Below are 14,377 nucleotides of genomic sequence, written 5' to 3' on the forward strand. Positions count from 1 at the left end.
CGACCGGAGCCTTATCTTTTGGGATAAACTGTGTCGGGGGTTGGGTGCTCACGTTTTGCACCGGCATGATTTGGTCATCGGAGTCATGCTGGTCCTCAACGGATTTCTAGATCAGAGTCCGCCGCTTCTGGGAGGTCATGTTCATCATCGAAGATGTTCTCCAGTTCCGGTGCCAGCCGCTGCATCTCTTGCCTAGTGGCCTGTCGATTCCGGATGGTCTTCTTCAAACGGAATTGGGCACACCCTGGGCAATTTTCTTTGTTGTGCTCAGGTGATAAGCACTTGTTGCATACTGCATGTTTGTCAGTATGCGGGAACTTGGAGTGGCATTGTGGGCACCTTTTGAACGGGCTCCTTTCCATCGACAGCAGGCCCACGTGGCGTCGAAAAGCCCAACGGCCCGCGTCGACGACCGGATCAAGATGGAAAGTTTGGTTGAGTCAAGAAATACTGAACAAGAACAATAATGTCGAAGTAGAAGGCCTTTTGGCCTTAGAAAGTAGTTTAGCTTTGGCTCCGAAGTTGGAATAGAGGAACAACATCCGAACCCAATGGCGGAAAAAAACAATCTAAGAATGGAGAAGATGCCCATGCGCGCTGTAGTCCAGGGGAGGAGTCACCTATCTCGTGATACTTCGAAGACTCTTCCAGGACAACAAGGTGCAATCATCCGGACCCAACAATAGGCGGCGATCTATGCTAAGATATGAATGTTAGCAGCCCTACATGCCAAGAACAGATGCATACTGGTAAGTAGCATTTTCCTTCTCCCTCCCTCTGTCCGTCTCCCTCTGTCCGTCTCCCTCTGTCTGTCTCCTTCCCTCGGTCTCCTTCCCTCGGTCTCCTTCCCTCGGTCTCCTTCCCTCGGTCTCCCTCCCCGGTCTCCCTCCCTCGGTCTCCCTCCCTCGGTCTCCCTCCCTCGGTCTCCCTCCCTCGGTCTCCCTCCCTCGGTCTCCCTCCCTCGGTCTCCCCTCCTCGGTCCCCTCGCTCCCTCCCTCTGCGCCACACCTCTTCCACTACATCCTTGACATGGTGACTAGATCACCGATAGGCCTTAACATAGGGGGAAGAGCTTGAGGTGCACTTATAATAGCAGTAAAAAGGGGAAGCAGGCAGACTTGCTTTTGGGGGTTTGGGAGCAGTTGTGGTAGAGACTCAGCCCATCCAGGGCTTTAACACGATTGTCCATTATTAGCAAGCACACGCAGAAAGCAGGGTTAGGGTCCCTAAGGGAAGTGCTGCCCATACTGGGCCAGATTCCCGAGGCACTTTTTCATTTCATCATATATATATGTAATACACAGCCCTATTAGGTTCCTGAACTGACACTGCCTATTCAGGGAATGATTACTATTGTGCATGAGCGGTTACAAATTAGTATTGCACTTCAGATGAAATTGTTGCAGTTATGTGCAGCACCAATGTGATGTTCAATGTAATTCTAATAATGTATTAGCTAATCATGCAGGTTTGATTGACATTGTACCTTTGCACTTCAGCGTTGGCCAAGTGTTTCTATTGAATGCGCTCTGTTAATTCAGTCCGTAAAAGTATAATGACATTCAGCCAACACGCAGCGTGAGAGCACGATTCGCATGCTATTAAGGACGAAGTAAAACACCACTTAACAATGGTGGCTGATATATGTTTCATTCCTGACTGTTGATGTAAATGTTCTGCCTGACTTCCAATTACTATTATGACTATGTATTTATAGAGGTTTTAACGCAGCAGTCACCAACACTGAGGAAGGGTGTCCCGCTGAAAAGCGTTTTTTTTTTATGTGAGTGCCCGTGGTTTGTCTTTGGAGCGTGGAGATCTTCTACGAGGCTGCCCTCTTACACGCGGCACCCGCCAGCGAGTGCAGGAGTACTATCAGGTTTTGGAGCTATATTTATTACTTGAAAACAAGGTCGTAGCTTTACAAACGACATCACAGACAGCCAATACAGTGGTTAATCTGGACTCTGATGTGAGTTCCCTTACTAGCAACAACAACCGTTTGGTTCCTCTTCTGGTATTCAAGCTACAGGGACTATTAGGTTTACACTGGCAGAAGAGTTGAATTTCTTTGTGGCAAGACCGGCGCCAAACCCTAAGGCCTCAGGATCCCCAATCAAAAATTGGCGAAGAAGGAATCAACGCAGGAGACGGGAGGAGGAGGAAACAGCAACAACTCAAACAGGGGAACTCGGGCCAAAAAGCGAAAGCGATAAATGGAGATATGGATAATACGATCATGTACTGCACGGATACCATACTCACAGCTGCTGAATTAAAATTGCTTTCTTTGAGGCTCACTTATTGCCCTGCAAGTATTTTAGTTATATATAATCAGTCAAGTGTGGATATTTTTTAAATGTATCTGTAAGTTAAAATTGATCAAATTCCACAAATTGAAAGATTCCACATCAGGCAAGAAAGCGGACTATCTCTGACATGGGCCGCTTCTAATTTGCTTGCAACGTATGTCAGCACTTTAAGTTTTACACTCTTTGGCCACTGATGATGATCTGACTGACTGTACACAAGTGGATCTCGCTGGAGTTGGTGTCATCATCAATAAACCAGCTTTTCGTCCCTCCTTCTAAATTTATTCCTGTTATGGCCAAAGATGCCATTGATGTTTTTAGTGCTATTGTAATTGAAGATCCTAAAAAACTCAATATCACTGTGAATCAAAAAACACAACGAACAACTACATCATCATTACCTTAACCTTATGAAAAAACTTGGTGACAACCATGAAATCATCATTAATACATCATTATTAATACAGCTAATAGGGTGGGAACATTGTTCTTTGGCCAAAGCAACAGTATTTGGAAGAGGCGAATAGGCATTTGGGAGAGAACGAACAGTTTCTTACCTGTTGGTGTAGTTTTGGAGCTTGAAGAACTTTCTGGATTCACTATGCTGTGCAATATTTCCGTTGTCTAGGTGGTTGGGTCCGGAATCGTAGTCTTTTCTTACTTTTTTCGTCGCCCAGGTGGGCGTCGACGTCCCACCTTTTGGTGTACTTCCTTTGACGTCGGCACGCTTCCTGCGGAAGCTCCCACCTTTGGGCGCCATCTTCAGATTCTTTTTTCTTGTTTTTGTGTTCTGTTTGCGAATCCTTTGGCAATGTTCAGTTTTTCTTCCCCAGTAAGAGATGTATCCGCTTTGTCTTTCAGGGTGTCTGTTTCTGTATTGTCCTTGTATTACCAACTGCTTCTCCAGCCGCATCTTTCTGGTAGAGGTGAGTGGTTTCGCTAGTGAATCCAGAAAGATCTTCAAGCTGCAAAACTACACCGACAGGTAAGAAACTATTCATTTTGCAGCATGAATCTTTCTGGATTCACTATGCTGTGCATAGAATTTGTAGCGGTTTGTTATGTTTGTGGCGGCTGGGTGGAAGATGAGTGTTGGTTGTGAATATATGTTGAAGCACTTTCTGTCCTACCTGTGCTTCGCTTCCTTGTTCATTTGTATATCCACACAGTAGTGCTTAGTGAACGTGTGCGCTGAAGACCATGTTGCCGCCAGCCATATGTCTAGAATGGGTGTGTTAGCCAGGAAGGCTATTGTTGCCCCTTTTTTCCTGGTAGAGTGGGCCCATGGCCCCTCTGCTAGTTCTTGGTCTGCCTGTTTGTGGCAGAATTGTATAGTTTGTGCAATCCATCGTGCAATGGTTCCCTTTGTTACTGGTCTACCCATGAAACTACTTGCGAAGGACACAAAGAACGGTTTTGTCTTCCTGCGTTCCTTGGTTCTTTCTATGTCGGGCATTACTGCCCGTCTAGCGTCCAAAGTGTGCAGTGCCCTCTCTGCGCTTGTGGTCGGTTTTTGAAAGAAGCTTGGTATTTGTACTCTCTGGTTGATGTGGAACCTTGACACCACCTTTGGCATACAGTGTGGGTCAGTTCTCATTACCACCCTATCATTGTGTATTTGGATGTAGGGTTCTTGTAGCGTTAGCGCCTGTAGTTCACACACCCTGCGGAGCGAGGTGATTGCCACCAAGAAGGCGGTTTTCATTGTTAGCATTTGTAGGGTGGCCTTATGAATGGGTTCAAAGGGCGCTTTCATGAGCTCGGTTAGGACTAAATTGAGGTTCCATGCCGGTGGTGGCATCCTCTTTGGTGGTGCAATCCTCTTTGCCCCTTCCAGGAATCTCTTTACTATCTGTGACGTAAAGAAGCTCTTCCCTGTTTCTCCTCTTGTGTATGCTACTATCGCAGCTAGGTGTACTGTTAGCGAGGATGAACTTAGCTTTGCCTTCAGTAGGTTATGTTATGTTATGTTAAAATGTGTTTATATAGCGCTCGGCTACTCTAAAAGAGTGTCCCGGCGCTTTCCACATAAAGCTACAGTGTATAACAACATAACAGGAAAAACAAGAGCCCCAGAAAAAACAAAGACGAAAATCCACCTAAACAGAAAGATTAAAAAGCCAAATCTTCAAATTCCTTCTGGATTGAAGCAGATTGGGAGTGCTGCGAAGTTCCAGTGGAAGCGAGTTCCACAGCTGGGAGGCCTTGAGGCTGAAAGAGCGCCCCCCAATCCGGGCCTTCCTCACGCGTGGAACCACGGCCGTGAAAAGGGATTCCGAACGCAATGAGCGGGCAGGGCGATAAAAAGCCAATCTCTTCTGTAGATATCCTGCGCCTGAGCCAAACAGAGCTTTATGCACCAGCGTCAAGGATTTGAACATAATCCGCTTACGGATCGGGAGCCAATGCAGCAATGCAGGTGCGTTAGATATCTTAGCACCGTTGATTCCCTTGTCATTTTCCTGTGTAGCTTTTTCTTGCTGCACCATTGTGTAAACCTTTTCCACTTTGCCACATAGCACCTTCGTGTGCTAGGTCTCCTTGCCTCTTGTAGTATCCGCAGGGTGCTTTCAGGTAACTTCAGGTGTGCAAACTCTATGTCTTCAGGAGCCATGCTGCTAGGCTGAGGCTCTCTGGCTCTGGGTGTAGTATTTCTCCGTTTTGCATGGAGAGTAAGCCTTTCCTTTTCCCGAACTTGTGGGGTGCACCCTGTGCTATTACCATTATCTGTGAGTACCAGGTCTGCCTGGCCCACTGCGGTGCCACCAGGGTCAGAGTCATGTTGCTGCTTCTGCACTTGTTGAGTACTGTGTGTATCAGAGGTATCGGGGGAAAAGCGTAAGCAAATGTTTTCGACCAGCTTATCCATAGTGCATTCCCCAGGGACCCTTCCCCTGGTTGCCTGGATGCGAAGTTTTGGCATTTTGCATTCTGGTGTGTGGCAAATAGGTCTATTGTCGGAATTCCTCATCTTCTGAATAGCCTTTACGTTTCCTGTGTATTGAGCTCCCACTCGTGGGAGGCCGATGTCTGTCTGCTGAGCCAGTCTGCTTCCACATTGTCCTTCCCAGGTAGGTGTGTGGCTAGCAGGTCTATTTTTAGTTGGATGGCCCATCTCCATATCTCCTGTGCTAGGTTTGATAGCGGGGCTGATTGCGTTACTCCCTGTTTGTTGTTGTAGAACATCGTTGTCGTGTTGTCTGTCTGGATCAACACTCTCTGGTTGTACAGTTTTGTCTGGAAGGCCTACAGGGCGGGGAACATTGTCTTTAGTTCCGGGTAGTTGATGTGCTTGACCGCATCCGCTGGAGTCCACAGACCCCTCTCCCTGAGCTTGCTCATGTGAGCTCCCCATCCCTTCTGGGATGCGTCTGTGGTGATGGTCACCGTTGGGGTCGGTGGTGTCAAAGGCTTCCCTTCTGTTATGTTCTCCTTGTTCCACCACGATATCTCCTCCTGCATTGTGTGCATTACAACCACTAGATCTTCCCAACTTACTGTAGCTTGTGACCATTTTTCTTGCATCCATTCTTGGAATGGTCTCATGTGGAGCCGTACATTTGGGACCAGATGTATGCAGGAGGCGATCATGCCCATGATCTTGCTCGCTGTCCTCACTGTCAGAGCTCGCCCCTTCTGGTAGAGGCACGTCTCCTTCAGCAGGGTCATTGTTGTCTTGTCGCTGGGGTACACCCTGCTCTGTATGGTGTTGATCTCTGCTCCTAGGAAGACCTTTACTTGTTCTGGTTCCATTGAGGATTTCCCGCAGTGAATGGAGAATCCGAGGTCCGCCAGTGTACTTGTCATGCGCTGTGCGTGCTCTTTGCATGTCCTGTGTGAACTTGCCTTTATTGGCCAGTCGTCCAGGTAAGCGTATACATGTATCCCTTCCCTCCTTAGGTGCGCTGACACTGCTGCGAGGCACTTTGTGAAGACCCTTGGTGCGGATTTTAGTCCGAATGCTAGGGCTGTGAACTGGTAGTGATCGTTGTTGATGGCAAATCTCAATAGATGCTTTTGCTGCCTGTTCATTGGGATGTGCAGGTAGGCATCTTTGAGGTCTATGGTGGCCATGAAGTCTTTGTCTCTTATCTGAGGAATGACCCCTTTTAGGGAAGTCATCTTGATCTTTTGTGTCTTTATGTACTTGTTTAGGAACCTTAGGTCCAGGATGGGTCTCAGTGTTTCGTTGACCTTTGGTACCAGGAAGTAGGTAGAGTACACTCCCTTGTTCCTTTCCCTGTATGGTACTGGTTCGATGGCCTGCTTTTGGAGGAGTTCCTTCACTTCCTTTTGAAGTAGCTCTAGCTCCTTTCCTGACAGCGCCCTTCTTTTTGGTTTCCTGTTTGGCGGTGTCTTTTCTAGTTCTATGCAGAAGCCGAACTGTATGATGTTGAGTAGCCATTTGTCTGTGGTTATCTTCTTCCACTCCTGGAAGAAATTACTTAGCCTGCCTCCTACTGGTGTTACATGTTCGTTGATGTTCTGGCCGTGTAACCCTGTGTTGGTCTTGTTGTGCTCCACCCTGGCAGGAGTTTGTGGGTGGGCACGTATTGCGTGACTGAGTCACTTAGAGGTCGGTTGTTGGCCCCCTCTTTTATTCTGTCCACGTCCATTCGCCCTCCCGCGAAAGGACTGGCCCCTTTGCTGGTAGTTCCAGGTTTGCTTTTGGTGTCCATGTTGTGTTTGACTCTCTCCTTGGTGGGACTGCTTGAAGGTTTGGTGTGACGTTCCTGGCTGGTTTCCCCCTCTTCTGTTCGGTCTCGCGATGGAGTACCTCTTTTCGTCCCCCTGAATTGTAAGGCCCCCATGGACCTTGCAGTTTCGTTTTCTTTTTTGAGCTGGGTGAGTTTTTCATCCACCGGAGCTCCAAACAGTGTCTCCCCATCGAACGGGGTGTTCAGAATGTTGTGCTGCACCTCTGGTTTGAAACCGGAGATCCTGAGCCAGGCCTGCCTTCTCTCCGTGATTCCCAACATCATCAGCCTGCTGGACGCGTCAGCTCCGTACCGGGCTGTTTTGAGGCAAGAATTTGCCACATTTCCCCCCTCTTCCAGAAGGTGTGAAGCTCTTTGTTGGTACTCCTCTGTGCCAGTGCATGGCTGCATTTCCTTCTATCTTCCTCCATGTTACGTCCATCCTCCTGCTTTCCTTGTCCGGTAGTGGCCCTGATATTGTTGGCACATTTGCCCTCTTCCTGGCTGTCGCCGCAATGATGGAGTCCGCCGTAACTGATCCTCGGAAGAAGGGAGGGTCCTTAGAGGAGTGTTTATACTTCTTCTCTGTCCTCGTCGTCACTGACCTGCATGTTGCCAGTTACTTGAACGCCTCTTTCCCCTGGGACATGACACTCTCCAGCATGGGGAAGTACTGGCTCCTAGTTTGTGTGGGGAGCAGGGTCTCAAAGAGGAAGTCTGCTTTCGGTTTTTCTTCATCCAGCTTGACTCCAAAAGCTGGTGTCGCGTTCTTGATGACCATATTGTAGGCCCCAATGTCAACTGGCGGCGAAGGCCTCAAAGGGTACGTGTCCACGGAATCTTCTGGGCTTTCAGTGTCGAGGTCCTACCACTCCAGGTCCTGTCCCCCCGAGGATATTGATCCGAGGATCGTCCGCTGATCATCGTCGCCCTCCTCCTCGTAGTAGAAGGCTTCTTCCTCTGAATTTTCCAGAATCTCAGGGCTTTTCGACGGCCCTTCGGCGTCGAAGTCCTCCTCCTCATCTATTTCGACGACCAGTGTATTTGGTTTTGACGGAATTGAGAACTTCTTCATTTTCTCGTCTAACTCCTTTTTCCTTTGCAGGATGTTATCCATCTCAGCCTCGAGCCGTCTTTTCTTGCTCTCCATTTCGGCAGCCTGCTCAGCGTCGAATGGTTAAGTCGATGTCGAAATGGGCTTCCGGTCCTTTGTCGACGTCGAAGCGGCCTTCGGGTCCTTCTCTCTCGAAGCCGAACATTCCTTTTCGGGGATGTGCTTCGATGACATTGGCTTTTCGCCAGTCTTCGCCGCCTGGGAGTCTTCTTTCAAAGGATCCGCTGGGCTGTTTGTCCTTGGATGCAGCTGCGAGCGTCGTAAATTCTCGGTGCCGGTGCTCCCTTCGAGGACTTAGACTCTGATTTTCGAGGGTCTGTCGGGGCTTTAGGGGTCGTCGAGTCTCCTACCACTTTAGAAGTCTTCTTATTGGTCTCTACGATCGCGTAGTCGTCGTCTTCTCCGGCGACGTTGTCTTCGTCGTCGGTCGAGAGCCCCAGGTCTCGAAGGGACGGCGGTTGGCCCTTGCCCTGCATGTCTTAGTTGGCCCTTCTCTGTTGCTCTCCAACCCGGAGAGACTTTGGTGTGAAGGTGGAGCAGGCGTTGCAGTCCTTGCTCTCGTGGTCGACCGGTAGGCAGAGATTACAAACCGGGTGCTGGTCCTTCTGCGCGTATTTGTGGTGGCATTTACGGCAGAATTTAAAGGGTGTCTTGTCCATTTCTTGCGCTCAGGGGGCCCCTATGTGCGCATTCTCCGACGGACGTCGAAGTTCTCCAAGTTCTCCTTCTTCTTCGTCGTCCCGCTCGATGGTGTAGTTTCTAGTCATCCTTTTCGTGCAAAAATCGACTTTTTGGCATCTTCTTTTCTCCAAAACTCTGGAGCCCTTTCGGAAGGGATCCAGACCCAAAGGCGGAAAAAAGAATCTGAAGATGGAGCCCAAAGGTGGGAGCTTCCGCAGGAAGTGTGTCGAAGTCACAAGAAGTACACCAAAAGGTGGGATGTCGACGCCCACCTGGGTGACGAAAAAAGAAAGAAAAGACTACGATTCCGGACCCAACCACTAGACCGCGGAATAATGCACAGCATAGTGAATCCAGAAAGATTCACGCTGCAAAACCTATGCTACCGAAATGTATCTGTGCATGATCTACGGAAGGTGAAAGAAACTGTGTTCGAACATCTTAACCAGCAGAAGCGATCTGGACTCCTTACGAAAAATTAAGCAAACATTCTCAAAAATGATCATCCTCCAGTTCTACACTTCCTCCCAGAAGTCCATAAAGGTATCACTCCTATCTCAGGGAGGCCCATCTCATCTGTGAGAAAGAGTCTGCTTGAATCTATGTCTTCTTACAGGAGTTTGTCTTCAGTCTTCCATCTTTCATCAAAGATACTATTGACTTCATTAGAAAGCTAAAGGGGATTAAATGGGAAAAAGATTATCTTTTCTCGTGATGGACATTTCTTCCGTATACACGAGTATCAACCATATTGATGTGATCACAGCTGTTCAATCCTATCTTGATCAAAGATCAATTCATTTATACGAACATAACCGCATGCTTGTGTCTATGATTGAACTCTGTTTAAAAAACGATTTCTTTTTGTTAAACAGGGATTGGTTTCACCAATTGAGGGGTGTGGCTATGGGGGCATGCTTCTCCCCCAGTTACGCATGTCTTCATGTTGGCTGGTGGGAGGAGCATGTCCTCAGAGCTCAAAACAAGTCGGCATGGGATTCACATGTCATTCATTAGTGGCGTTACATCGATGATGTTTTCACAATATGGAAAGGCACTAGAGAAGAGGTAGAACAGTTTGTAGCATCTATAAATGTCAATGACTTAAATTTGAATTTCATAGCTCCCATCAGTGATCAGTGTGTAGAGTTTCTGGATGTGTAGATCTATATAGACAAAGGAGATATCCACACAAAACTCCACCGGAAATCCACAGCTGGTAATTCGATATTACATACAAGTAGTGCACATCCCTGGCATTTAATACGTAGCATTTCATATGGCGAATTCTTAAGAATTCGGTGCATTTGTAGCTCTGATATTGATCTCGAGCAGAGCCAATCTGAAGCAGTCAATTGCTTAATTTGCCGAGGGTATAGTCACTCTACTGTCAACAATGCCCTCTCTAGAGCTAATTCCCACACCAGAGCACCTTGTCTGTCGTCTAATAACAAAACGGTTAAGGGCCCCAATGTTAGGCCTAATGTGGATTCCTTTTCTGATAACACTCTAGAAAGAAGACTCATTACCACCTTTAGTTTTGTTAAGTTTTTTTTCTATTTAAGTAACAACACAGCACTTTAACTATTTGCACTTTATGGGATTCTCAAACCCAAATTTCGATTCAGTAACATGTTTCTGAATCACAATACGGGATTGGTACATTTAAAAAAAGCCATTTTGTGGTCGCAAAGGCTCCAATTTGACATTGGCAACCGTAAAAAAGTGTTTGATACATTGGGCTAATAAAGAATAAGTCAATTCTCATTTTAACATTCCACACTAAAGATCAACTTTATGCACTCAATGTACTGAAAATAAAAGCAGTATAATACTACTTAGTGCACTGTAAAGTATAAAAGTCAAAAGAGAACTCACATTGTACAATTAGGGCAGAATAACTGGAACCCAATGTCACTGAATTTCATAGTCTCCTGCATCTGACTTACCGGTGAAAGATCAAAGAAGTCATCGGACAGAGCAGTATCCAGAAAGTCCAGCAGCTCCATCTCGAAAAGTATGGTAGCATTAGGTGGGATAAGCGGGGGGCAGCCCAATGTCCCATAGGCATATGAAGGCTTGAACAGGTACCTGGAGAGTTCTCCCTTCCGCATGGTCAGTAGAGCCACCTCCATGCCCCACAGAGTAATATCTGCGAGAGAGGAACACAACTTAAGAGTCGGCATACAAGCATCTAATGTTCCTACATGTGTTTAGAGTTATCAATTAACAACACCTCAGGACCACAAGAAAAAGCAATTCGCAGGTACTACCAGTGGCGGCTACCACCTATAGAAAGTGGTAGGGTGGCAGGGGGAGATTCGGTTGGGGAGTAAAATAAAAATACTTACCTGCCGCTCCGGTGACCCTGCTGGCCACCTCGCTGCTCTTCTCGTCCAGCCCGAAGTGGATGGACTTCAAACCACCCCACCCGAATCACACGCTGCTCTCATGCTTTTCCTAGCATGAGAGCAGTACCAGGATTGGTGTGAGCAGCATTGTTTGCCGCTCAGACAGTGCCTGGGAGACTGTGGCTTTTCTCCAACCCAGCTGTGCAATGCAGGGGGATTGGAGAAACGTAAGTGCACATGTCTGTTTTTCCGGCCTAAGACAGTCGGCCAAACTGGCTAGTGCACACTACTCCATCTCTCTGCCATGCTCGCCCAGGCCTATACTATATTGCTTGGACTCCATCTCGGTTCAGGCAGCGATATATAAAATGATAATAATATTGTGTTAATATCATTTTATTTATCATTTGCTGACTGGGCAGTGGGGCAATGTCCTAGGTACTACTGCGCAAAGTCACTGAGGGTGGTCTTAATTAGAGCACAAGGTGAATGCTGTGGGATCAGACATGTTCTATTCAGGTACCCAAACAATACAACACATTTACTGCTGTTGTCACCCTGCATTTTTTGATATACATGAATATATTTCATTGTATAATGCTTCAATTAGAGAAAATGCCTCCGACACTAATGTTCGGCTTTTGTATTTACAGCAAAGAGACGAGATCTTAGTCCTAAAGGGACAGGGTATTGGTAGTTCTTGTAGTTCACCCCAAGCAGTCGTATAATGTGCGAGGATGTACTATTTAATCTTTGGATAAGGATGTTCACAAATCACGTTGTAGTTGTACCACCATCCAAAGAAGCTTTGGTAACCTTCAGCATTCTGTACACTGCAACATTTTCCTCTGTCTCGGCACAAACAAGAAGGAGGTAGACCAGCAAGGAGCTAACTGAAATGAAGGCAGCCACTACTGCATTCACACAACACAGACTGGTGAAGCTGGACCAAGTAAGGTGAGAGGCCTGCAACAAAACCAAAGAAAAACTTGGGAAGTGGAGTGAAATATCACTATAACAAGAGGTCGCTCTGCATCAGGTCACACCTCAGTAAAGATTTAGGTCAAATCAAAATATTTGCATCGAAAATACTGCACTGCTAGAAGTACACCAAGCAAATAAACATGGACTACACACAGCACCCCTCAATGACAGTAATATCAGCGGCGGGTGGGACAGATCAGAGGGAGGGGAGCGGGGAAGGAAGGACGCAGGGGAAAGTGGGTATAAAAAAATAAAAAATAAATTACCTTTTCACTGCTTCCTCATCACATCTCTCCTGCCTTAGCAGCATTGTGATTGGTCTGAGCGTAGTGTTTCGGCGCTCAGATGATGACTGGAGGCCTGGGCATGTTCTCCACGTAGGCTGTAACGCAGGTTGCATGGAGAACATGCGAAGTGTGCAAGACTGTTTTGGGCGGCCCAAGAGGGCCAGCCAAGCAGTCATTGCGCAATAAGGAGGGTGCTGCCTACCATTCCTCCCCTGCTCTGCCCCCTTACACAAAGCTGCATAAGTAGGAGAAAATAAAATGATAACGCAAGTTATATTATTTTCCCTTTGTTTCACTGCAAAATAAATTGTGAAGCGATGTTCCACCATCTTAGCGGAGGAGCCGCCACTGAATGCTATGAAACGGTGCAACTACAAGGGGATAAAACTCACATTACTACTATAATAACCAGTTACTTTCCAACTTATTAAACCTTGCCTGACCTAGTCTAGGCACCTGCAACCGTCAACCCACCAGATCAATGCCCAGTTACCTGTGCCCAGCTTCATCAGTTTGGGATACCGTCTGTAGCGGTTTGTGTCAAAGGGCTGGTCAGCATACTCCAGGTACCCCGAATACTTCACTGTAGGAAAATATGAAGAAACAAAACTTTGCATAAATACATCTAGGGTTCACTACAAATAAGACAAACAAGCAAGCAATAATTGGAAGATAACAAAACAGTATTGTTTTAAATGCAGGTAACTCCCTGAACAATAGGTTTACAGGGAACAAAAACACACCACACCATTTTTTAAATATATTAAACTCCACGATTTTTCGGCCACATCTTTAGTAAGTATAGTGTCCCAAACTCTACTGGATAAAAAAATTAGGAAATGGATGACAGGGGCCAAAGGAGCGGGTGCCCCCATAGCATATCAGTTCTGGAATTTCTAGGCTATGCTCCTCCTTCTATAGCTTATTTAAGTGGATGCCACTACTTGGTTTGTGGGCCGAGAACATCTTACTCACAAAACCCTGGTGGCCCCCCTCATACTTTATACTCCGCTCAAATGAATACAACTGGCCAGTTACAGGCATGACTATCAGCCACAATTGAGTGCAAGAAGTGCTAAGATAGGTAGAAATACAGAGGGCTAAAGCACAATAGGATATTCAGCACAGGGCCATATACCACAAACCGGGCCCTTCTCTCGAACTACTCACACCACCAGTGGCTACTACTCACATGAAAGCTACCACAGCCAGTGAAAGCCAAAAAGTGGGAACACTTCAAGGATGGTGGGCGGGTGGCTTAAGGCACCACTCATTGTGCTGGAAAGTCAGGTACATTGTATTTTTCTTCCATAAAAGTAAAGTAAATGAATGTCAGGTTTGTATTGTGTTTCATTACAACTGTCAAAAGATATTTTTCATTCGCCTAATGAGAGCAGGCAGAAGTAATTCAGGTCAAATAAACTAGATAGCAGGTGTGCACTCATTTAAAGTGTGATACCTTGTCAAAGGTTAAAATTATGAATGCTGGCAGAAAAAAAAAATCGGAATAAGTGGACTTTAAGGACAAATATTCCGGAGAAAAGTACACATTTTATAGAGACAGCATTAGAATACTGATATTGTATGAAACCATGAAGATTAATAGCGATGGAGCAGGGGAGTGACAACATTTTTTGTGTACCCCTTGTAAAATCAATCTCTCATAACCATTATGATATTAATAAAATGAAGCATGTAAACTAATCAACAAAATGCATTTAAACATTTTACATTACACAAAGGAAACTAATTGCTGTTTGCGAAAATAATATACTAACAATTGTAAATGAGTCATACTAATATAGAGCTGTAATAATATATAAAATCAAATAAATGTGCGCTTAAAAGTAGAGAAAAAGATATTTCGTGGAGTGATAAAATACAATTGGTAAGTAAAATGATGCCATCTGTTTGCTTTGCTAGGTAACAACCAATTGGGAAAAATTAGAAT

The 14,377-nt window shown here is 46.2% G+C and overlaps 1 protein-coding gene across 2 annotated transcripts in view; it reads right to left on the reverse strand.

The window, feature by feature from the left end:
* The window catches only part of FKBP6 (FKBP prolyl isomerase family member 6 (inactive)), a 369,961-nt gene that overhangs the window by 133,185 nt on the left and 222,399 nt on the right, over positions 1 to 14,377 (reverse strand). For both annotated transcript variants that reach the window (XM_086958501.1, XM_086958499.1), the window contains exons 3-4: positions 12,920 to 13,009; positions 10,754 to 10,956 (exon numbers count right to left, since the gene is read on the reverse strand). In XM_086958501.1, coding sequence (XP_086814627.1) covers positions 10,754 to 10,956; positions 12,920 to 13,009 — 293 coding nt within the window. The remainder of the gene's footprint in view (positions 1 to 10,753; positions 10,957 to 12,919; positions 13,010 to 14,377) is intronic.

Source organism: Lissotriton vulgaris, chromosome 2_1 (genome assembly GCF_964263255.1).
Source record: "Lissotriton vulgaris chromosome 2_1, aLisVul1.2, whole genome shotgun sequence".
NCBI classification, from domain to species: domain Eukaryota; kingdom Metazoa; phylum Chordata; class Amphibia; order Caudata; family Salamandridae; genus Lissotriton; species Lissotriton vulgaris.